We start from the raw sequence: 25,457 nt of genomic DNA on the forward strand, positions 1-25,457 counted from the left end.
TCAGTAAGTAAAATCCATATTTTTTCAATGTAAAGATTTTATTAGGTTTTTGTTGAGGATATGTGAAATTCTGAAAGCACTACGTAGTTTAAAATAATTAAAGGAAATATATGTAGAAATTAAAGGAAATATATTTATAAAACCATTTAGAAATTTATAAATATTTAGAACATTAGTACAAAACCTGTGGTGTTTCACTGCACGTGTCCTCTGTCAACATAAAGAATTTAGTGATAAATTCCTCCTCTGCAATGCATATGGGTTCCAGTTCTGCTAATACCTGATCTATGATCTTTAAAGAGAGGGAAAACCAACAGTGATAACATTAAACACAATGAAGCCACATATTTTCACGGAAATGATATTATAATTTAATAGATAACTGGTTAAGAAAGATCTGCTACTGACCTCTGAATTTGTCCCACAGTTTAGAAGCTGTTAGGCCCTCTAGTCCTCATACTCTACCCACCCCATGGCCCCACATACATCAAAATGGCCTGATTAAGTCTGGGGCAGGTAGGCTCGTAGACAGAATTCCCACCCTGCTGCCAATTGAGGCCCTTATATGGGCAATAAATGCCCACTTAAAGGTCTCATCCCTCTGCTGGGACCCGGCATCTGGAAGAGTGGAGAGGGGCAGAGGAGCGAGGGCGGGTTGGTGTGAGGGGTTCCTGAAGGCCTGGGGCTCTGGTGGGTGCATTGCCGGCAGCTACCATTGCTCCCCTGTGGCACTGTCTGCAATGAAGAACTACTGGCTTCTGATTGGCTGGCAGCTCTCGGAGAGGTAAGATTTCTGCCCTCGGGGGCCTTGGTCCTGGGGAAGGCCCCTCACTGGCCACTTAAGTACCAGACTGGTACTTCATAAGATGGGCCTTCTCCAAAGGAGACTCTACACCCCCGTTGCCCAGATTAAATTTTGCCCTATATTTTTAGGCTTATAAATCAGTATCTCTTCTCTACAGTCAGTAATGCAGACCAAAAGTTCACGGGATTAGCATCAAAGGAGATACATAAACTTGGAAGATAAATTGAAAGGCTCCAAAGAGTATTTTAGCATTGAATCCATTTCATGCCCATTATCTTTATTTTTTCTTCTGGCGTTTGTTTTACATGATTACTACTTCCAATACTTTTCCCAATGGGAATCCCCCTTATGAGGCCCAGAATGGTTTCAGGCAGGTTAGGCTGCACAAGTGGTGCTCTCTGTCCACCTGCACATGTGTAGCTATAACTAAAGGGTACCCCAAGCTGCAGACAACAGCAATCAGCTCCAGCTTTGAATGTAATTTGTGACAGCAAGCCTGATGTTAAAAATGCACATTTTGGCCTGGATAGCCATTATGTTGGATGCTTAATCAGAAGCATTGATCAAAGAACGTTGTGTTGTATATAGTACTGTAGGATATAAGTCCTGCAAGGGCAATGGTCAGCCAGTACAGCCTGATTGGCTGGACCTGGCAAAATATCACCAACCATATTTTCAAACATGGTAGTACCTACCTATGGGGAAAAGTTACAAAATCCAAGTCAAAGAGCTAATTTGCAGAGCTGAGTCATCTGTTGTGAAGATAGGCTATGAGTTTGTAGTCATGCTCGCCTCGGTCACAATCGTGTGCAAATAATTTTTTGTTGAGCGCCTTAAACAAGCCAAATAAAAGGACAGAAAATGCTGGCTGTATCCAGCTCTGGATACAAAGATGTGTACTGCTACACTTAAATAAAAAAGGTTCAAAGACCAAATATCAATAAAAAAATGATTGGCACAATCAATGACAGAGTCAGCTGTGGCCTAAAGTCTGCACATTGGATTTCCTTTCCCTTCATTTTTGGCTGTCATCTGTGCACCTTCAGCCTTGTCATAACTTTCGATGCCATTCTAAACTCATTCAGATTTTGTGTACCTTCATTGTGTCACTTTCCTTTAATTTCACTGGTAATTTCTATCCTCACCACTATTGTGCTCCCCACACATGCCGAAGTTGGCTTATTCCTTATTTGTAGCCTACTGATATCATATCAGTATGCTATAGGACTGTATGCCTTTAGTCAAAAGTTAACCTACACATAACTCATTCAAAAAGTACTGAAGAAACATACCAATAAAATAAAACTTAGCTTGTTCACTGGGATTGAGCCATACCTGCGTACAAAATGTAGAAATGCTCCATTCTCTGTCCTGTTCGTCCTTTGCCTTAATAATTACACACCAAGCCGCAAATAGAGAGAAAAGAATGATAACATTTAAAGACAGTGTAATACAGATTAGTGCTGTGAACAGATGTATATGCAGTTTTTTATTTGGTAAAGATGGCATAAGATTATGAATTATTTATAAAAAAAAGTATGGAGAGAGTACTAGAAAATAAAAGTTAAGGTCACTGTGTACGTAAATGGTACACACATATGTGATTTGTCAATCAGATTTTGAATTGATTATCTCAAATTCTGCAATTATAAAACAATGGCAAATTAACAGTTGGGGCAGAATCTTGCCCTTGTTGGGCGGGCTCGGTGGGGGTAGTTGGGAAGCCGACCGTTGCCCGTGATCGGGGCTGGAAAGCGATTTCACGCTGGTGGGCCAATTGGTGGGCCCAGTGTGAAATGCCTGTGTGGGTGGGGGGAGGAGGGCGAGCGGGGTGAGCATGAACTTCGCGCATGCGCACAAGTGCACGCTTGACAATCTCCCTGAGGCACAGAGCTGCCTCAGGGAGATGAAGAATTATAAAAAAAAATAAAGAAATTAAAAATGTCATAAAACATGTTCCCTCTTGCGACTCTGTCACATGAGCAGGGACATGTTATAAATTAAGTTTTAAAATTTTAATTTTATTTTTATTTGCTTTAGGAAACCTCATCCCACCCGTGGATGAGGTTTCCTAAAAAGTGCAAAGGCTACTTGGCCTTTTTGCCTGCCCGCCAACCATAAGGTTGGACAGGCAGCGAAAAACTTAACTTAATTGATAATTTAATGGCCTTAACAGGTCTTTTAATTGTCGGCAGGCGTGCTGCTGACTCTGGCGCGTGCCCGCAGACCGAAATATCGCGTGACTGCGCGTTGATGTCGGGACATTAGCCCAACGTCAACACGCATCATTTCACACTCGAGCGGGTCGGGTGCGCACCCACCCGCCAAGCTAAAAGTTTTGCCCCTGAACAGGTCGGCAGCCATGACAATCAAATGTGAGCAGAAAAAGCTAAACTTCTAATGAAATAAATCTACCAGGTTTATTAACACAGCCGTTCCTGATCAGCAAATTAATGGAACCTACCAATTAAATAGAAGGTAAAGATGAGCCACATCAAATTGTTCTAATATATGAGTATTTTTTCACCAGCTATTATTTTATGTTTGGCCTTCTGACTCTATAAATGTTGAATACTACAACATGTAACCTGAAAATGTAATGTATTTGCAAAAAAAATGTCAACTTACTCATAAATTCCAAATGGCCTTTTAGGGCCATTGTCAGCCTAAAGTCAATTTTCAATCATGTGTTTATATTGTATGTGCTGACAGTATAAACACATATAGTTCTGAAAGCAGCTTTGAGTTAGCAGTGAATCCTGAGAATGGATCAGTATTGGGGCAACTCTGGCTTTGGCTGCCGTATCTTTCTCTCCTGAGGGAATGTGCCTCGATTGTACCGGAACCATCTCCTTCTCTAAAGGCAGCCCATTGTTCCTTTATTGTTTTGCCTGCAAATCTTTGATTCCAATTTACCTGGGGCAGATCTGTTTTCATCCTACTGAAATTGACCCTCCTCCAATTTAAGTACCTTTAGTTTGCTTCTTGTATTTTTCATAAATAATCTAATCCTTATGATACTACCATGATCACTCTCCCTTAAATGCTCCCCCGATGATACTTAATCCACTTGATCCACCTCATTCCCCAGAACCAGCAATGCATCTTTTCTCAAAATTATCAATAAAGTTCTCCTGATGCACTTCCGAAACTCTTTGCCCTCTCTATGCCCTTTACATCATGACTATTGTAATGGACAGGGGAGAGATGTAGGATAATTTCTCCCTTTTACCACCTCCTGAATGACAGCAACAAGATGCATTTTTAGAGAAAAAGTGTTTTAACACTTTGAGTACTGTGACCTTTAGGAACAGACACAAAAGAGGCTTTCTGGTAAGTTTAAATCAGAAGAAAGGATAAATTTATAAATGTTTATTTCTCACAACACCCAAAAATGTATGCAACAAACACCCACTACTTATTCTCTCTCTCTCTCTCACACGCACACATGAAAAGATGACTTTCAAAGGTGTAACCTGCACTTAGTTACTTAAAGTTCCGAAAGTCAATATAACTCTGTTTCTCCAAGGAGGTTGTCAAAACCATTGCAGACCTGGAAATTCTCTTTCAGTTCACTGAAGAAGAAAAATGAAGGTCGGAGTTTTATGGTGATGAACTCACAATGGCGCTCAAACTAATAACAGATTTCTGGCTTTTCAGTTGAAGTTGTGTAAGTCTGTGCTGCAGGGTACTCACATGAGTGCTTTGATGGGGCAGCATACAGTGGAATGCTGAAGGGCATGCACATCGACATTTTGGGTGCATTGGCTTGCCTGCCAGACAATCGCCTGTCAACATCAAGGAACATGGTGAAGTCTGGTTCCAACTTGGCACATGTTTTTTAAAATTCATTCATGGGATATGGGCATTGCTGGCCAGGCCAGCATTTATTGCCCATCCCTAATTGCCCTTGAGAAGGGGTGGTGAGCTGCCTTCTTGAACTGCTGCAGTCCTTGTGGTGTAGGTACATCCATAGTGCTGTTAGAGAGGGAGTTCCTTTATTTTGACCCAGTGACAGTGAAGGAATGGCGATATAATTTCCAAGTCAGGATGGTGAGTGGCTTGGAGGACAACATCCAGGTGGCGGTGTTCCCATGTGTTTGCTGCCCTTGTCCTTACAGATGGAAGGTGCTGTCTAAGGAGGCTTTGTGAGTTCCTGCAGTGCATCTTATAGATGGTACACACTGCTGCCATTGTTGGTGGTAGAGAGAGTGAATGTAGATGCGGTGCCAATCAAGATGCTTTGTCCTGGATGGTGTCAAGCTTCCTGAGTGTTGTTGAAGCTGCACTCATCCAGGCAAGTGGAGAGTATTCCATCACATTCCTGACTTGTGCCTTGGAGATGGTGGACAGGCTTGGCAAGGGAGTGGGGGGGTCAGGTGATGAGTTATTTGCCACAGGATTCCTAACCTCTGATCTGCTCTTGTGGCCACAGTATTTATATGGCTCGTCCAGTTCAGTTTCTCATCAATAATAACCCCGAGGATGTTGAAAGTGGAGGATTCAGCAATGGTAATGCCATTGAATGTCAAGGGGTGATGGTTAGTTTCTCTCTTGTTGGAGATGGTCAGTGCCTGGCACTTGTGTGGCATGAATGTTAGTTGCCACTTGTCAGCCCAAGTGGATATTGTCCAGGTCTCTCTGCATTTGGACATGGACTGCTTCAGTATCTGACGAGTTGTGAATGGTGCTGAACATTGTGCAATCATCAGCGAACATTCCCACTGTTGACCTTATGATGGAAGGAAGGTCATTGATGAAGCAGCTGAAAATGTTTGAGCCTAGGACACTACCCTGAGGAACTCTTGCAATGGTGTTCTGAAACTTGAGGCGATTAACCTCCAACAACCACAACTATCTTCCTTTGTGCTAGTTATGACTCCAACCTGCAGAGAGTTTACCCCCTGATTCCCATTATATCCAGTTTTGCTAGGACTCCTTGATGCGACTCTCGGTCAAATGCTACCTTGATGTCAAAGGCACTTTGACCTCACCTCATCTCACCTCTGGAGTTCAGCTCTTTTGTCCGTGTTTGAACCAAGGCTGTAATGAGGTCAGGAGCTAAGTGGCCCTGGCGGAATCCAAACTGAGCGTCAGTGAGCAGTTTATTGCGAAGCAAGTGCTGCTTGATAGCATTGTTGATAACCCCTTCCATCACTTCACTGATGATTGAGAGTAGACTGATTGGGCAGTAATTGGCCGGGTTGGATTTGTCCTGCTTTTTGTGTACAGGACATACCTGAGCAATTTTCCATATTAGATGCCAGGTTGTAGCTGTACTGGAACAGTTTGGCTAGGGGTGTGGCAAGTTTTGGAGCACAAGTCTTCAGTACTATTGTTGAAATGCTGTCAGGGCCCATAGCCTTTGCCATATCCAGTGCCTTCAGCTGTTTTTTGATATCACGTGGAGTGAACTGAATTGGCTGAAGACTGGCATCTGTGATGCTGGGGACTTCCGAAGGAGGCCGAGATGGATCATTCACTCGGCATTTCTGGCTAAAGATTGCTGCAGCCTTATCTTTTGCCCTGATGTGCTGGTTTCACCATCATTGAGAATGGGATATTTGTGGAACCTCCTCCTCCAGTGAGCTGCTTAATTGTCCACCATCATTTGCGACTGGATGTTGTAGGGCTGCAGAACTTAGTTCTGATCTGTTGCCCCCAGATGTTAGCAAGGGGGACTTTGCAGGGTTGGCAGGGCTGTGTTTGGCACTGTCCTTCCCGGTGCCCAGGTCGATGCCAGGTGGTCTAAACGGTTTCATTCCTTTCAGAGGTTTGATACAACTTGCCAGCCATTTCAGAGTCAACCACATTGCTGTGGGTCTGGAGTCACATGTAGGCAGATTTCCTTCCCTAAAGGGTATTAGTGAACCAGATGGGTTTTATGACAACCGTAGTCATGGTCATCATTAGACTTTTAATTCCAGATTTTCTTTTATTGACTTCAAATTTCACCATCTGCCATGGTGGGATTTGAGCCCGGATCCCCAAACAATTACCCTGGGTCTCTGGATTACTAATCCAGTGACAATATCACAATGCCACCACCTCCCCTGGGTACTTGGCAGAACATGTCCCCTCCACAGCTTCTGCTCCAACTCCTTGTTATGGTACAGAATCAGAGGCACTGCAACTGCAGCCTTTGTGTGGACAAGTCACCTACTCCTCTGCCATCCCTGTGAAGGTGCGGCAACACGCTGTACCAAACGCAGAAACTCATCATAATACTTCCTAAAACACTTTGGCATACTTTCAGACACTTTGCAACATCAGATCCTCTTCAAAATTACCTTACCTGTAAATTGGGTCCCTGGCATTTAAATAATGCTATTTTAGGGCCCATCTTGCAGCTGAATCCTTGGTGATGTGTCTAATTATGATGACTGGGACCACATTGCCAATGCAACCTTCTTCCGCCTTCATAGTCAGTGAGATGCACAGTCTTCCTTCACCTGTTCTGCCGTTGAGGATTTTATGGACTGCACTTTGTCACCTCCCCACAACCTTACACAATTTGTAAGTGACTTTCAAATTCACTGAATGCACCTGTGTGGTCCAAATTTGGCCAATGGGCATCACATCATCTGGTAGGACTATGTGATATCATAACAGCATTCATTCAGCTCTTTCCATAGCTCACAGGGGATACCTGTGCGAGTGCCCTCCTTAAAGTGCTACACCATGCAGGTTGCATTGGGAGCAGGTGGCAAAGCAACTTGCACCATGAAGGTGGCAACAGGCTTTAGTACCACTGCCAGCACTACTGATTTGAACTTTGTGTTTAATATTCCTTATTACAGAATCAAATGAGTGACAAGGGGTGGGGGTTGGGGGGGTGGGGGGGGGGGGGGGGTTGGTGTTGGTAACAAGGATCCTTAATGCTAAGAGGCTTTTGTCGCTTTTCAGAAAAGGGCAAGCCACAAAAAGCACAGGTCTGGGGCCGAATAGCCTACTCCTGCTCCTAATTTGTACGTTTGATTTATCAACTGCTCTCTGGCTTCATTGGCTTTAACTTTTGTGCTGTCCCTCCTTCCTCTGCTTCATTCTTGCTTCTTGCTTTCACTCAATCTTTCTGCATCTGATGAGGCCAATTCTCGCTGTTGTGTCCCCTCACACTATCATCATCTTTGCGTTGCAGGTTGTGTAAAATGCAAAGACAACAATGATGCAGCCCACTTTGTCTGCACCATAGAATAGGGAACCTCAAAAGTGATCTTTTGCTTCAGTGTACCAATGGAACCCGAGTGGCTCAGTCGGTAGTGCACTGCCTTCTGGTCTGGAAGGGCCCAGAATCAAGTACCATTCCAGGACTTGTGTGCCACAGCAGCTGTGTTCATCTGGGTCAAATTTCTCCACACCCCCCATGGATCGCCACCTTGATACGGTGGAGAGGCTTGTGTGCTCTGATGAGCCCTTAAGCAATGGCTTTAGAAGCTCCTTACTCCTAGTAGGGCCATCCATTGCCGCAAGGTTGTGGGGAGGTGACAAAGCGCAGTCCATAAAATCCTCAATGGCAGAGCAGGTGAAGGAAGACTGTGCATCTCACTGACTATGAAGGCAGAAGAAGGTTGCAGTTGCAATGTGGTCTCAGTCATCATAATTAGACACATCACCAAAATTGGACCACTAACACCTCAAGATTGTGTGGACAATGACAGTGCCCCAAGGTCCCCACCTTAAAGACATGCATAGGCTTCTACCAAGCTCTATTTTTCACGTTCTGGGACGATGGAGAATTGGCGATGGGGACAGGGCATAAAGCTGAGAATCCCTAGTCAAGGATCTGCACGCAGCCGACAGATGCATGAAGGTCTCTGGGAACCTGTGTTGGGACACAGGAGTCTTTGAGCTGCAGCATTTATGACTGAGTAGTCCACTTCAGGATACCATCTGCTCACCCGCTTTCTCCTGGCTAGGCAACCCCACCCTGCAGGATCACCATCTTTGTGGTCAAGAGAATTATACATGTTGCAACGTGAAATGTTAGAACACTGCTGGATAACCTCAAGAGCAGCCATCTGGAAATAAGAACTGCAATCATCTCATGTGAACTATCAAGACTCCAAACCTACATTGCCACCCTCAGTCAGACCCGCCTTCCTGGGGAGGAGCAGCTGAAGGAACAAGCAGGGGGAATACATTGCGGCGGCACAGTTGTATACAGTTGGCAGGGAGCTGCCTTGGGAGTCCTCAACAGCTCATGGCATCAGGTAAAACATGGGCAAGGAAACCTCCTGATGATTACCAAGTATGACCACCCCCTCAGCTGTTGAATCAGTATTCCTCCATGTTGAACACTACTTGGAGGAAGCACTGGAGGTGGAAGGGTAAAGAATGTACTCTGGGTGAGGGACTTCAATGTCCACCACCAAGAGTGGCTTGGCAGCACCACCACTGACCGAGCTGGCCAAGTCCTAAAGGACATAGCTGCTAAACTGGGTCTGCAGCAGGTAGTGAGGGAATCAACAAGAGGTAAAAACATACTTGACCTCATTCTCACCAACCTGCCTGCTGCAGATGCATCTGTCCATGACAGTATTGGTAGGAGTGACCACCGCACAGTATTTGTGGCGATGAAGTCCTATCTTCATATTGAGGATGCCCTGCATTGTGTTGTGTGGCACTACCACCGTGCTAAAATGGGACAGATTTCAAATAGATCTAGCAACCCAAGACTGGGTAGCCATGAGGCGCTGTGGGCCATCAGCAGCGGCAGAATAGTACTCAAGCATAATCTGTAACTTCATGGCCTGGCATATCCCCCACTCTACCATTGCCATCAAGCCAGGGGATCAACCCTGGTTCAATGAAGCATGCAGGAAGACATACCAGGAGCAGCACCAGGCATACCTAAAAATGAGGTGTCAACCTGGTGAAGCTACAACACAGGGCTACTTGCGTGCCAAACAGCACATGCAGCAAGTGATAAACAGAGCTAAGAGATTCCACAACCAACGGGTCAGACCTAAGCTCTGCAGTCCTACCACATCCTGTCGTGAACGGTGGTGGACAATTAAACATCTCACTGGAGGATGGGGTGAGACAGTAGTTAATGGAATTGGCACACACTTGTATTTTCCTTCTGAGGTGATCACATACGTTGCATGTTAATAGTGTAAGTCCTGTTCACAAAAGCTCCTGAATCACCTTCTTGTGCCCCGAGAGCAACAAAAGGTGTCTATTATTCCACGGACATGAGGGAAGCCAGCCACTTCTGAAAATCACAGAGCTCTCTCATTCTGGATCTTGGTATCTATTGGGAAGATAATATACTGGTTTGCTTTGGGAAGGTAAGCATTGATGACCCATCTGAGGCAGCTGTGTACTTTAGACTAAAAGATATAGGTGATGTCCCCTTAGCAGCCTGGAAGGATCCTGGAGATAAAAAAGTGTAATGGTGGTGATTTTGACATTCATGGGTAAAATATGGCCTCCTGGTCCAGAAGGCAGCAGGTGCTGCTGCAGGAGCCTGCATAGATGAGCAACAGCCTGCTTGATGAAACACAGTGTCCTGATGTAGTATTCTTCGGAGATGTCCAGGAACTCGACTCTTGACCTATGGATTCCATGGGCTGGGTATCACGTTCTAAGAGATCCTGTCACCTGCTGTTTTCTAACTGGTCCACTTGTTGCTTGTCCTGGTTGTTGAGGTTGCTGTTCCTGTTCCTCTTCCTCCAATTTATCCCAAGGAATGAAGCAATTCTAGCACCAATGATAAGAGGTGAGTGCTTAATCAGGGCAACTAAGGGAAAACAAAAATGACAAAGAAGAAATCTCCAACTGGGGAGATAGCAGTAGCGTTGGGGGACACAGGGAGGAGCATAGCAACCAAGTAATTATTGTTGAAGTTATGTAATAAAACAGCATACTCACTGACTTATCACGAGATCTACTAGTATATATTACATACACATAAAATCTAACACTATAAGTTGCAAATGTTGTTGTTTTAGGATTTCTTAAATTATATTGCCATTTTTCATTGTAGATTATAAAAAGATAACTAATAAATACATCAGTGCGTTTGCGGCTATCAGCAAAAATTCAAGCAACCATTTGGTTATCAATGCTATTTCACAAATAGCTTTTCATGAGATTAAAAAGAAACTACTGACATATTTCAACATTCTTTCTGTAGTGTGTGTTACAGATCACTTGGGGGGTCCAAGCTGCCGTGGCAACATGTACTTGTCACATGCATGTTGTAGTCCTGAGCTATGAATAGTGATGGTAGAGGCTCCAATTTTCTTTCCATCACATGGTTGACCAGAAATCCCTCCCGTTCTTGCATGTATTGGAAGGATTTACAGGTTGATAATTAACCTGTTTGGCCATGTTAGGAATGTACCTTCTTTGGCCATCAAGTCCTGAGGTGAGACTCAAATCAGGAGCTTCTGGCTCAGAGGCAGGGACACTACCCACTGTGCCACAAGACTGCCCAGCATTCTTTGTACCAATGCATTATTTTGTTTTATCAATATTTAAAAATTACCTTCACTGATTGTATAGAAATATTACTAAATGAAATAATTATCCAGATAAGGACAGAGATAGTTGCTGCACCTTGTCCATCATTCCACGATCTGCAAGGTCAGTTTCTGATCCTAAATGCTCATATAAAGAATTTCTGAAAAGTGTTTTCTGCAGATTGGATGTAGAAGCAGTCAGCTTTTCAAAACTTTCCTGAATTCCTGAAAATCATGGCACACAAAACAAAACAAAATTAGGTACACACACATTAAATGTTTCACTCTAACTCCTGCTGTCAAACAGGAACAGTTGTGCATGCCTACTTGACACCCACTGTCTGCTGGCGCACGCGGGGTTTCTACCGCTTAAACTGATGTCATTGTTGTGCACCAGTTGCATGCTTCTGCTAGCTACCCTCTGCACTTGTTGCCTGCTTGCTGCCTCCTCTCCTGAGTCCTTGCCACCCCTCTTCAGAGCCCTTGCCACGCCCCTCACTGCCCCACTTGCTGACTCATGCTCACCGCCCCTCTCCTGAGCCCTTGGTACTTCCCACTCACCCTTCCACTCCTGAACCCTGCTGCTTCTGCTTGCCACCCCCCTCATGAACCCTTACCTCTGGGGAGAGGTGGTGGCACAGTGGTATTGTCACTGGACTAGTATTCCAGAGACCTAGGTTAATGCTCTGGGGACCTGGGTTTGATTCCCACCATGGCAGATGGTGAAATCTGAATTAAATAAAAATCTGGAAATAAAAGTCTGATATGACCATGAAACCATTTCCGATTGCTGTAAAAACCCATCTTTTTCGCTAATGCCCTTTAGGGAAGGAAATCTACCATCCTTACCTGGTCTTGTGACTCCAGGCCCTCAGCAATGTGTTTGTCTCTTAAAATGCCCTCTGAACAAGGGCAATTAGGGATGGGCAATAAATGCTGGCCTAGCCAGTGATGCCCACATCCAATGAATAAAAAAAACTCCACTTGCCAACTGTGGTAAGGACTCGGGAGAGGGGCAGTGAGCGGAAGGCTGCAAGGGTTCAGGAGGGGGTGATGAGAAGTCTTCCTTTCTGGCTGAGTCTGGTCTGCACTATCTTTGATGCAGGCAGCTGCCTGGGACATTGCTGAAAATGACATCACAGGCACAGATACTGTATGCTTTGCAGTGTCAGCATACAGCCTAATTTAAAAAAAAATTGTTCTTTTGCAGGATGTGGGAGTTGCTGGCTAGGCCAGCATTTGTTGCCCATCATTAATTGCTCTTGAGAAGGTGGTGGTGAGCCACCCTCTTGAACTGCTGCAGTCCGTGCAGTGTAGTGCTGTTAGGAAGGGAGCTCCAGGATTTTACCCAATGACATTAAAAGAATGTCAATATAGTTCCAATTTAGGATGGTGTGTGGCTTAGGTGGAACCTGCAAGTGGCAGTGTTCCCAAACACCTGTTGCCTTGCCTACTAGATGATAGAGGTTGCAGGTTTGGAAGGTGCTGCTGAAGGATTCTTGGTGAGTTGCTGTAGCGCATCTTGTAATGGTACTCACTGCTTCCACTGTGCATCGGTGGTGGAGGGAATGAATGTTGAAGCTGGTATATAGGGCACCAATCAAGCCGGCTGCTTTCTCCTGGATGGTGTTGTGGTTCTTAAGTGTTGTTGGAGCTACACTCGTCCAAGTGGACAGTATTCCATCACACTCCTAACTTATGCCTTGTAGATGGTGGACAGGCTTTGTGGAGTCAGGAGGTGAGTTTCTCACCACAGAATTCCCAGATTGACCTACTCTTGGAGTCACAGTGTTTATGTGGCTAGTCCAGTTCTGGCCAATGGTAACCCCCAGGATGTTGATAGCGGAGGATTCAGAGATGTTAATGCCATTGGATGTCAAGAAGAGATGGTTGGATTTTCTCTTCTTGGAGATGGTCATTGCCTGGCACTTAAGTGGCAACTAACATTCACCACACAAAATCAGCCCATGACTGAATGTTATCCAGGTCTTGCTGCATTTGGACATGGACTGCTTCAGTATCTGAGGAGTCATGAATGGTGCTGAACATTGTGCAATCACCAGTGAATATCTCCACTTCTGACCTTATAATGAAGGGAATGTCATTGATGAAGCATTTGAAGATGTTTGGGCCTAGGGCACTACCCTGAGGAACTCCTGCAGCAATATCCCTGGAGTGAGATGATTGACCTCCAACAATCACAACCATCTTACTTTGTGCTAGGTATGACTCCAATCAGTGAAGAGGTTCCCCCCCCCCACCCCGCCACACGCCACCCCCCCCCCCCCCCCCCCCCCCAATTTCCATTGGCTTAAGTTTTGCTGGGGCTCTTGATGCCATACTCGATCAAATGCTGCTTTGACGTTAAGGACAGTCACTCTCATTACGCCTCACCTCAAGTTCAGCTCTTTTGTCCACATTAGGACTAAGGCTGTAATGAAGTCTGTAGAAGCCTGCAGAGTAAAGGGTTAATGGTTATGTTAATTAGATAATGATGTTCATGGTGATGTAATCATGACATCAGAGCAGATGATCAAGAGACTCCAAGGGAGCAAGTTACAGAACAGTCTGTGTCCACAGAACAACGTACTTACCATGAGGTCTTGGACGTAAATAGTTGTAAACAAATGGTCTGTATTATTTTAAGAATAGTTTCTTAAAACTATGTGCAGGTCACTCATAGAGTAAAAATTACCTCATCCAGCTAAAAGACAACACAAGTAAAGGGCAACAAGCCAAACATGGTGGAAGTGCTGGAGGCTGCAGTTTAAGAAAACTGATAATAGAGATTGGTAACCCACAGGTGAAGACCTAGGAACAGATCGGCTTCACAAAGAACGAGAAAAATAAGATGCACCTTGGTAGGGGACAAGCGAGCCACTCATGATATCTACAGCCACTGAACAGCCACTATCCCTTCCACAGTCCTTCAAACACATCAAGAGCCCACAGCAAGGACAACGATGGGCCAGTTTGAAAGGTACCGAACAACTTCGGGCTTGCCGGAGAAGGCACAAAAACACCAGATCTTTTGTACTCAGCTGGGGACATAGCTGACGATGCCATAGTGAGACAAAGAGTTGAGGAAACCTCGGCATCCTAAAAGGAGGTTCTGAAGGCATTAAAAAAAAAAATTCATTCATGGGATTTGGGCTTCGCTGGCTGGGCCAGCATTTATTGCCCATCCCTAGATGCCCTTGAGAAGGTGGTGTTGAGCTGCATTCTTGAACCGCTGTAGTCCATGTGGTGTAGGTACACTCACAGTGCTGTTAGGAAGGGAGTTCCAGGATTTTGACCCATTTTGATAATTACTAATTATGATAATTATTATAGCCCCAAGAAAAATCTGGACATCGAACGGGCGAGATTCAAGCAAAGGAGCCAGAGGCTGGGTGAATCCATCAATTCATTTATTAATGACTTATGCAGACTAGCCAGTAGCTGTGGCTATGGAGCTTTAAAATACGAGTTAATCCATAACCGCATTGTAGTCAGCATGCTCGACGACGCACTATCGGACATCTTGCAAGCCACAGAGGATTTAATGTTAGAGAAGGCTGAACAGTTTGCAAGGCAGGCGGAGCTGCAAAGGCAGAATTGGGGTGTATTTCGGGGAGATGTCGCAGCTTGGGAGGGGTCCAGTATTTAGGCACAAAGTCGGGAACCCCTCCCACCGAAAATCGGTGAAAAAGCCCACCATAATCGTTGAAGGGGTTGGAAGAACGCTTCCAACTATTTAAAAATGTTCCAGATGTGGTGCCAAAAAGCAGCATCACTGTGGAAAATGTCCAGCAGGGGGAGCCAAATGCTTTCTCTGCAGCAACACTGGACATTTTAAAGAATTCTGCAGATCTAAAGCACAATTTAAAGGAAGAAAGCTGGAGCAGGCTTCCAATAATTTTAAAGTCCAGGAAATTGGAAATACAGCAACTCACTGGGCGATTTCCTCAGAGAAATAAAAGATCCCAATAAACAGCTCTGGTCTGTAGAGCTGGTAGTCAAAGGAAACAAAACAGAATGTCCCATCCAGAAGACAGGAAGGAATATATATGTATGTCTACGTCAACCTGGCTAATTTATAAAATTATTATTTTATATTTAAAATGGACAAAGGCTTTACCAAAACCCAGGAGAGGAAGTGGGAGGGATGTCACACGACCTCCCCCACCCCCCCACCGCAGCTGCTGGAACCTATAATATTGCCATGTGGAGCTGAACACAGGTAGTATACCATTTTATCACTTAACAATTAGCAGTAAAAAGAGCTCTGTCTAGGTAAATTGCCTGGCCCTAATCTACACTGGACTACTGGAACTTCAGAATTCCTGTATCTGGGCCTATAAGACAAATTCACCTCTTCCATCAGATCACCCTGCAACATTTTCAGCCTGCTAACCCCTGAAGGAATACACCATTGGACTTTTGGTTCTAGACTCACGTGAAACCATAACTCTAATTTTTATCGTGGTCCTGACCTGTACCCCTTTCTTTCCCTTATCCCCCTTTTATTGTATGAGTGCAAAAAAGGGCAGATATTGCGAAACTCCTTCCCGCATTTTATGTGTGTGTGTATGTGTAAAATAAACCAATCCTCTTATTTTACCCTATCTCAAGTTTGCTGTAGGGTTATTAATAAATCCAAACTGAAGGGTTGGGGAAAATAAAGGGAGAATTCAGAAACCAAAAACACCTTTCTGTTTATGGATGGGTAGTGAGGGGAGAAATCAGGGCTGTTTAAATTAATCCCCCTCCTGTTTGTAACAAGAATTTAAATTGGACACTGGGGCTGGGGATCAAAGTCTTATCAGACAAATTGGACTGATTTAATGATATCAAGATCCAGACATCAAAAGTAAAGTTACAGGGGCTAGGAGGCACAGACCTCAAAGCGTATTACCACAACCCTTAGACGTTGCAGAGTCAGCAAATTTTTCTGCTCAGGAGGGCAGTGTGTGCAGGACTTGATCTTCTACAAAAGGTTGATGAGGTAATACTAGATGACAGCGGAGCAACATTCAGGAATGAATTTCCAAAGTTGTTCTGAGGACTGAGCAGCTCAAAATTGCAACAGAAATTGAATTTGACTTATTACGCAGTAAGCCAGTCTTTATTGAAGCAACACCTTCCATTGAGCCACAGAAGATCATCACAAATCTTTCACTTCTCTTTGGAGACAGGCCAGAAGAAGTGGATACAGGGTGCACCAACAATGATGGTGACCATCTGCTAGATGAGTTTCTAGACCTTGGTTTGCTCTTTCGGGACAGAGTTGAAGAGAATGAAGTTGACGCAGAGGCAGATGATCTGTCGGAAGCAGAGCTCCTCGATTTTACTACACTCTTGACTCCACTACCAATGATCATGTAGTCTTTGTTGTCTCTTTTGAGGAGAATCATCCTTTTATTGAAGAAGGCAATAAAGAGGTGAATTTGTCTACTTATTTCACTGAGCCCACTGATGACATGCATCAACAATTGCAAGCAGCCAGCAAAGAGCTACCTAAGGAGAATGAGACACTTAACTCCAAACTGGATCAAACCAATAGTGAAAGTTCAGAGCTCATTACTTTGTACAAATGTAAGCTTGAGCTTTCACTTCGATCTCATCAGCAAGCCATGGACACACGCAAGCTTCCTTTCAGTAAAGAAGCAGAGGTCCAAACTACAGAGCTTCTACAGCTGAAGCGTACCTTGGAGAAACTTAAAAGTTGAAAATCAAATGGAGCTTGAACTTATTGAAATTAAGCAAGAGTTGGAGAAATCTAACCACTGAAAAGAACAAAAACTCAGCCATTAGCAGTCACATAGCACTACCAAGCCACAGAGAAGGACTCACAGGTTAGAAATGGTGCAACAAAAGTAAGTGAACATATTGCAGTGCAGGAGTGTATAAATGCTATATCGCATCTAAGGAAATTGCCACCACATCATACAAAAGTGTTGGCTACAAAGCAACTTTCTACTAACTGTCTTTCCTATTACTACTGAGGCTCTTGTAGCAACAATGCCAACTCTGATGAGGAACTTTCAAGCAAATTTGCAGAGTATTATGCAGGAACTTCCTACAGATCCCTGTCCTGAAGTTTATTCCATTGTTGATGACAGTGCAATCCTACTTTCTCCTGCTGACCCTGAACCCCATTGTCTGCAGCGGAGCAGCCTCCTGCTGAAGCAAGCGTGGAAATGACACCACTGCCTACAGAAAGTGAAATCCCTAGCCTAAGAGTAGTAGAGAAGTCCTCCTTTCCTCATATCCAGCAGTATATTCAGTATGTTCTTTGTTCTTCAAGTTGTCTACCATGTTGCTCATGACTCAGGTATTGAATACTCTAGTTATCACAGTAGCATTGAATGATACAGCTGTGAAGTTCTTCATAGGAGCTGAAAGTGCTTCATTTTCTCAAGTCAGTGCTTTCGACTTTCCCCTGTGTACAATGCAGAAGATAAGAGAGAGAATTTCAGTTATCTTCCTTTTCAAGGAGTTGTGATCGTTTGAGCCCTGGAAGGCTCTCTCTTCAATCAGTACTTCCTTGATTGGTTTTCAATGCCTTTACCTTCAGGTCATTGTAAAAGTTACAGCCCTGGAACCAGCTGTCAGGTTTGCCACCAATGTGTTTGCCTTCCAAGGAAAAGGTAAGGGAACACATAAATCCTACATGTCCTCCAAGAGAGCAGAGGACACTGTCGGGATTGACGCCTTTGGCAAAAGTGACTTGGAAGGGTTGGAGGGGTGGGCGGCGGAGGTAGGAGTTGGATGGAAACTGTAAACAGTTTAATCAATTTTCGAGATTATACTTGGGGTGAGATGTAAAGGGTTAATACATATGTTAATTAGACAATGATGTTAATGATGATGTAAGCATAACATCGGGGTAGATGACCAAGAGACTCCAAGGGAGCAAGACACAGAACAGTCTGTGTCCAGAGAATAACATACTTACCATGCAGTCTTGGATGTAAATAGTTGTAAATAAATAGTTTTAAGAAAAACTTAATACAAACTATGTCAAAGTCACTCATCAGAGTAAGAGAAACCTCATCCAGCTAGAAACCACACAAGTAAATGACAACGATTCAACCAAGGTCAGGAACCCAAACTGAGCATCAGCAGCCAAGTTATTGCTGTGTAAGTGCCACTTGATAGCACTGTAGATGATACCTTCCATCATTTTGCTGATGATCGAGAGTAAATAGCTAGGTTGGATTTGTCCTGCTTGCTTTTGTGCATAGGACATATCAGGGCAATTTTCCACAATATCAGGCCAATGTTGTAGCTGTACTAGAATAACCTGGCAAGGGGCATGGCTGGTTCTGGAACACGTCTTCAGGACAATTACCGGAATGTTGTCAAGGCCCATGGCCTTTGCAGTATCCACTGCCTTCAGCTGTTTCTTGGTATCATGTGAAGTGGATTGAATTGGTTGAAGTCTGGCACCTGTGTTACTGGCGACCTCAGGAGGAGGCAGAGATGGATCATTCACTCAGCACTTCTGACTGAGGATCGCTGCAAATCTGTCAGCCCGGTCTTTTGCACTGATGTGCTGGGCTCCCCTACCATTGAGGATGGGGATATTTGTGCAGCCTCCTTCTCCAGTTTAATTGTCCACCACCATTCATAACAGGATGTGGCAGCACTGCAGAGTTTAAATCTGATCCATTGGTTGTGGGATTGCTTAGCTCTGTTTATTGCATGCTGCTTCTGCTGTTTGGAATACAAGCAGTCCTTTGTTGTAGCTTCACCAGGTTGACACCACATTTTTAGGTATGCCTAGTGCTGCCCCTGGTGCTGCTCCTGCACTCTTCAAAGAACCAGAGTGTGGGATATGCCAGCCCATGAGGTTACAGATTGTGGTTGAATAAAATTTTGCTGATGGCCCATTTCTAAGTTGCTAGATCTGTTCGAAGTCACGATGGAGGGTATCCTCAATTTGAAGACAGGATTTCGTCTCCACAAGGACTTTGTTCCTAGCAATACCATCATGGACAGATGCATCTGTGGTAGGTAAATTGGTGATGACTAGGTCAAATATACTCTCCCCTCTTGATAGCTCCCTCACAATTTGCCGTGGGTCCAGTCTCGCAGCTATGTCTTTCAGGACTCAGTCAGCTCAGTCAGTAGTGGTGCTACCGAGGCACTCTTTGTCATGGACATTGAAGTCCCCCACTGAGTGTACATTCTGTGTCCTTATTACCCTCAATGCTTCTTCCAATTGGTGTTCAACATGTAGGAGTACTGATTCATCAGCTGAGGGGTTGGGGGGAGGCAGGTAGCGTAAGTGGTAATCAGCTGGAGGTTTCCCTGCCGATCTTTGAACTGATGCTTTGAAACTTTACGAGATCAGGAGTCAATGTGGAAGACTGCCAGGGCAAATCCCTTCCGACTGTATATCATTGTGCCGCCACCTCTGGTCAGTCCGTCCTACTGACAGGACATACCTAGGAATGGTGATGTTGGTGTCTGGCACATTGTCTCTAAGGAGTGAGTATGACTATGTCAGGCTGTTGTTTGAATATTCCGGAACAGCTCTCCCAATTTTGGCACAAGCTCCCAGATGTAAGTAAGGAGGACTCTGCAAGACTGGGTGTGCCATTGTTACATCTGGTGAGTTGGTTGACGCCGTGTTACCCAACCATTTCATTCATTTTTAATTTTGTAGCAGTTTGGTACAATTGTTTATGGTAAAATATAGATTCTGCACTATGTGGATTCATTATCTTTCAAATAAGCATCCTCCACATACTACATGCATTTATCTCTTGATAAGCTGTGCAGGCATAACTGCGAATAGAAGTTCTATAATGTTTCCCCATGTCATCTTAACAAAATAACACTTATATAGTGTCTTTAACATAGTAAGCATTCCCCCAGGTGATTCACAGGCGTGTAATCAGGAAAAAAAAAGTTTAAAGGGCGATTTGATCAAAGATTTCAAGATATTACGGAGAACTGATAGGATAGATAGCGAGAAACAATTTCCACTGATTGTCTCGGACTGAAGTACCCAACCTAAATATTAGAGTGTCAAATTGGGTGACACTTCCATATGCAAAGGATGGTAGAAGTTTGAAATTCTGTTCCAAATATATCAACTGATGCTCTGTCAATTGCTAACATTAATTCTGAAGTTGAGAGGTTTCTGTGAACCAAAGGTATTAAGAGAAATGGGAGCAAAGGCGGATATGTGCATTTTGGTCATAGATCAACCATGATCTCACTGATTGACAGATCAGGCTTGAGGTGCTGAACAGCCTACTCCTGGTCCCATATTCCTATAATTAAATATTTTGAGGGGGTAATTTTTCTTTTTATTCGTTTGTGGCTTGCGGGTGGCTCTGACATGGCCAGTAGTTATTGCTCATCCCTATTGTCCTTGAGGAGATGGTGGTGAGCTGCATTCTTGAACAGCTACAGTTTGTGTGACCTTGGTACATCTACGGTGCTGTTAGGAGGGAAAGTCAACATGGATTTATGAAATGGAAATCATGTTTGACAAACCTACTAGTGTTTTTTGAGGAAGTAGTGGATGTGGTGCATTTGGATTTTCAGAAAGGTTTTGATAAAATCCCACATCAGCAGTTAGTGCGCAAAATTAAAGCACATGGGATTGGGGTAATATATCGGCATGGATTGAGAATTGGTTAGCAGACAGGAAACAGAGTAGGAATAAATGGGTCTTTTTCAGAATGGCAGGCGGTGACTAGTGGGTTACCACAGGGATCAGTGCTTGGGCCACAGCTATTCACAATATATATCAATGATTTGGATGAGGGAACCAAATGTAATATTTCCAAGTTTGCTGATAACAATAAACTCGGTGGGAATGTGAGTGGAGAGGAGGATGTTAAGAGGCTTCAAGGTGATTTAAACAAGTTGAGTGAGTGGGAAAATACATGGCAGATGTAGTATAACGTAGATAATTGTGAAGTTATCCACTTCGGTAGGAAAAACAGAATGGCAGAGTATTATTTAAATGGTGATAGATTGGGAAATGTACAAAGGGACCTAGGTGTCCTTATCCACCAAACACTGATAGCAAGCTTGTAGGTGCAGCAAGCAGTTAAGAAGGCAGTTAAGTTGGCCTTCATTGCAAGAGAACTTGAGTACAAGAGCAAGGATGTCTTACTGCAGCTGTACAGAGCCTTGGTGAGACCATGTCTGGAGTATTGTGTACAGTTTTGATCTCCTTACCAAAGGAAGGATATGCTTAGATAGAGTACAGCGAAGGCTCACCAGACTGATTTCTGGGATGGCAGGATTGTCGTATGAGGAGAGATTGGGCCAACTAGGCCAGTATTCACTGGAGTTTTGAAGAATGAAAGGAGATCTCATTGAAATGTATAAAATTCTGACAGGGCTGGACAGACTGGATGCAGGGATGATGTTTCCTCTGGCTGGGGGTCTAGAACAAGGGGTCACAATCTCAGGATACCGGGTAGGCCATTAAGGACTGAGAAGAGGAGAAATTTCTTCAATCAGAGGGTGGTGAACCTGTGGAATTCTCTACCACAGAGGGCTGTGGAGGTCAAGCCCTGAACATATTTAAGAAGGAAATAGATAGATTTCTAGACTCTAAAGGTGTCAAGGAGTATGGGGAGAGAGCAGGAGTATGCCGTTGAGATATAGCGTTGACCCTATGATAGAGGAAAGGTCGCTGATGAACCACAGTTGAAGGTGGTTAAATTTACCTCGAGGAACTCCTGCAATGATGTCCTGGGAGTTAGTTGATTGGCCTCCAACAGTCATAACCTTGTACTAGGTTAGACTCCAGCCAGTGGGGAGTTTTCCCTTGATTCCCATTGACTTCATTTTTACTGAGGTTCCTTGATGCCACACTCAGTCAAATGCTGCCTTGATGTCAAAGGCAGTTACTCTCACCTCACCTTTGGAATTCAGTTCTTTTATCCATGTTTGGACCAAGGCTGTAACAAGGTTTGGGGTCAAGTGGTCCTGGAAGAACACAAATTGAGCATCAGTGAGCAGGATGTTGATAAGTAAGTGTTATCACTTGATAGCCTTGTCGATGACACCTTCCGTCACTTTGCTGATGACTGAGAGCAGACTGGGACTAGAGATGGGACGGTGGTTGGCCCAATTGGATTTCTCCTGCTCTCTGGGGACAGGATACACCTGGGCCATTTGCCACATTGTCAGTTAGATTTCCGTGTTGTAGCTGTACTGGAACAGTTTATCTAATGATGCCGCTAGTTCTGGAGCACAAGTAGTAGAGCTGGGGTCTTGTTGGGGTACATCAGTCCAGATTTTCACAGGGTTGTGGAGACTGTGCACACCTTTAAAAATGGTGGACAGTACCCAGATCCGGAAGTCCCCCCCCTCCTTTCCAGCAGATCCCATTTTCACTGATAGGGGAAACGGAGTGAAGCATGAGGCGCATAGACACGAATTATGAATCACCTTGGCCATTTAAACTCAGTGCACAGTGCAAGCAGACCCAATTTTTGCTCCAGGAATGGCCTCGATCCGCAGTATATGTTAAACAACTTTATGGTGGAAATGTAAATATTTGGAAAGGGCGAAAAAGATATACAAAACTGTCAAGCTGTCAAATCATTTAAATCCCCACCCCCTTACAAATTGAAAAGAAATGCCAGCCTGTGTCTGAGAGTTGAGAAAAACTTGCAAATTTAATAGCTGTTTGTTGACATAACTCTGAGTGCTATCATCATAACATTATTAATGCATGACTACTTACCTCAATCTATCGTTATCACAATGGGGGACTGTAAGTTCACAGTTTGATTGGCAGCTCAAAGAGGTTATGAAAGGTTTAGCTGTGGGATTATCTATACAAAAGTTTGTTTCTATAAGGGGATTTAAATGTATTGAATGGGCTTTAATGAATGAGTGTCGTTTTTATATAGTGATGTCTTTAATAGATATTTAGAATTTTATTCATCTTAGTACAGCTGTTAGGTTGTGAGATGTGGGCATCACTGGCTAGGCCAGCATTTATTACCCATCCCTAATTTCCCTTGTTCAGAGTCAACCACATTGCTGTGGGTCTGGAGTCACATGTAGGCCAGACCAGGTAAGGACAGAAGATTTCCTTCCCTAAAGGGCATACTGCAGATGTACAGCAATCAGCAATAGTTTCATGGTCACATTAGACTTTTAATTTCACATTTTATTGAATTCAAATTCTACCATCTGCCATGGTGGGTTTCGAACCCCGGTCCCCAGAGCATTACCCTGGCTCTCTGGATTACTAGTCCAGTGAGAATACCACTATGCCACCACCTCTGCCCATGGTGGATAATAGATAAGTTGACATAAAGGGCCATGGGGGTGTGGGGGGGGGGGGGCGTGTTGAAGGGTGAGGGCTGGCAGGCCTAATCTTTAAGTAAACAACTGGGGCAAAGTCCCAGAAAGCAAACAAAGGTGGGCCCTTTGAACAGCCCACTTCAGCACCTGGCAGCCTCTGTGACTGCCTCCAATCTGTGATCGGGGCGATGGGCCTGACTTCATCCCTCACCACCCCACCCCCGCTGCGCACATATCGCCCCTGGAGTGAAAAAAGTGCCATTCAGGGCACTTTTTCTCAAGGAGGGTGCGGTGAGCAGAAAGTTTCCCAACTCAAGCTACCTGCCTCAGGAACGAAAATCTAGCCCACAGTCTTTCTTTGCTACATCCAGTGCCTTCAGCCTTTTCTGGATATCATGCAGAGTGAATCAAATTGTCTGAAGACTGGTGTCTATAATGGTGTTGACCTCAGGAGGAAGCTGAGATGGATAAGCTATCTACTTATTTACCCCTCCAATTCTACAATCTCTTCACCTTTTCATAACTATTACTCTGGTTTGTTTTTGTGTTTTAAATGCCTTCAACAATGTAACCTCAGACCCGTAGTAAAATCTGCTTTATATAATGCAGATTCTTGTGCAGAATATTGCACTCGTCGGGTGGGCATGCATCCGACCTGAATGAGTGTAAAATGACATGCAATGACGTCGGGTGAATGTCCCGGTCGGTGGGCACACGCAGGAGTTGGCAGCACACCAGTTTGGTTGGTGGGTGGGCAAAAAGGCCAAGCGGCCTTTGCATTTGCGGGCAGCATGAGGTTTCATCCAAAAAAAACTTTTTGCGCTCATCTCTAACATGTCCCTGCTCATGTGACAGAGTCATTTTTAATATCTTTATTTTTTATTTTTGATATCTTTATTTTTTATTTTAAAAATCTTCAGCTCCCTGAGGCAGCTCTGTGCTTCAGGGAGCTTTTACTGCGCACACCCACGCGCATACGCAAACTTCTGCGCTTGCCCTCCTCCACCCCCCCCACCTCGGCAGTGCTGAGCACTGCAGCGTGCAATTCACGCTGGCTGGCTGTTAATTGGCCAGCCAGTGTGAAATCGTGGGTGGCGGTTGGCTTCCCGACTGCTCCCGGGCCTGCCCGCCGAGCCCGACTGACGACTGGAAAATCCTGGCCCTTGTGTCTAACACACATCTATCAAACTTTTCTGAAGGCAAGGAATGACATTTTGCTTCAGATGCAAAACTATTGTTTTATAAAAAAGAGAAAATAGTCACTGCCTGGAAACTGTAATTTAAAAACAATTACATTTGGCTTGTGAACAACATGAGCAGTTTATAACCAGGCACAATTACCTGAATTTGCCTACTTCAGAGAAATGGCTTTAAAGGGATAGGCTAAACTGGCAGCCAAACATTACAATTGTGTTTCAGAGCCCAGATTACCCGTGAGCAAAGCTATGCTAAGTATTTTCTGTACGCTTTATTGTGCTGTTATTTAACAATGAGTTTTCAGTTTTGTAGCTTGTCACTTTAAGAATACTTACTGAATCTCATGCCTTCTTTTATTCCAGTCAGTCTAAACTTCACCAGATCAAAAAATTCTTTGGTTTGTTTGTCATAAAGTTTTCTAATGTTTTCTGCATATACCTGATTAAAAGCAACACAGTGAATAAAAATTGAGAGAAGGGAGATTATAACATTTATCAGGAGCAATTTCAATGTAATTTTATAGTGTTTCACACATTTTTCCTTGTATTTTATTTAAGTCACAGTATGGATCTGTAGATATAAATTATGCAAGCAATTTCAAAGGCAATGTTGATGACCCATGTCCTTTCCATCCAGTGGAATGAACAGTTGTTGCCAGTCTCCCACCTAAACTGGTAAGGTGGCTCAGGTGCTGGCGGCTTCTTAATTGA

At 44.1% G+C, this 25,457-nt stretch overlaps 1 protein-coding gene across 2 annotated transcripts in view; it reads right to left on the reverse strand.

Annotated features, from left to right (window-relative positions):
* The window catches only part of LOC144683742 (exocyst complex component 1-like), a 141,315-nt gene that overhangs the window by 34,454 nt on the left and 81,404 nt on the right, over window positions 1-25,457 (reverse strand). For both annotated transcript variants that reach the window (XM_078547083.1, XM_078547084.1), the window contains exons 9-12: window positions 25,083-25,185; window positions 11,369-11,496; window positions 2,141-2,191; window positions 185-292 (exon numbers count right to left, since the gene is read on the reverse strand). In XM_078547083.1, the coding sequence (XP_078403209.1) occupies window positions 185-292; window positions 2,141-2,191; window positions 11,369-11,496; window positions 25,083-25,185 (390 nt within the window). The remainder of the gene's footprint in view (window positions 1-184; window positions 293-2,140; window positions 2,192-11,368; window positions 11,497-25,082; window positions 25,186-25,457) is intronic.

The sequence above is a fragment of the Cetorhinus maximus genome, chromosome 8 (assembly GCF_964194155.1).
Source record: "Cetorhinus maximus chromosome 8, sCetMax3.hap1.1, whole genome shotgun sequence".
In the NCBI taxonomy this organism is placed as follows: Eukaryota; Metazoa; Chordata; class Chondrichthyes; order Lamniformes; family Cetorhinidae; genus Cetorhinus; species Cetorhinus maximus.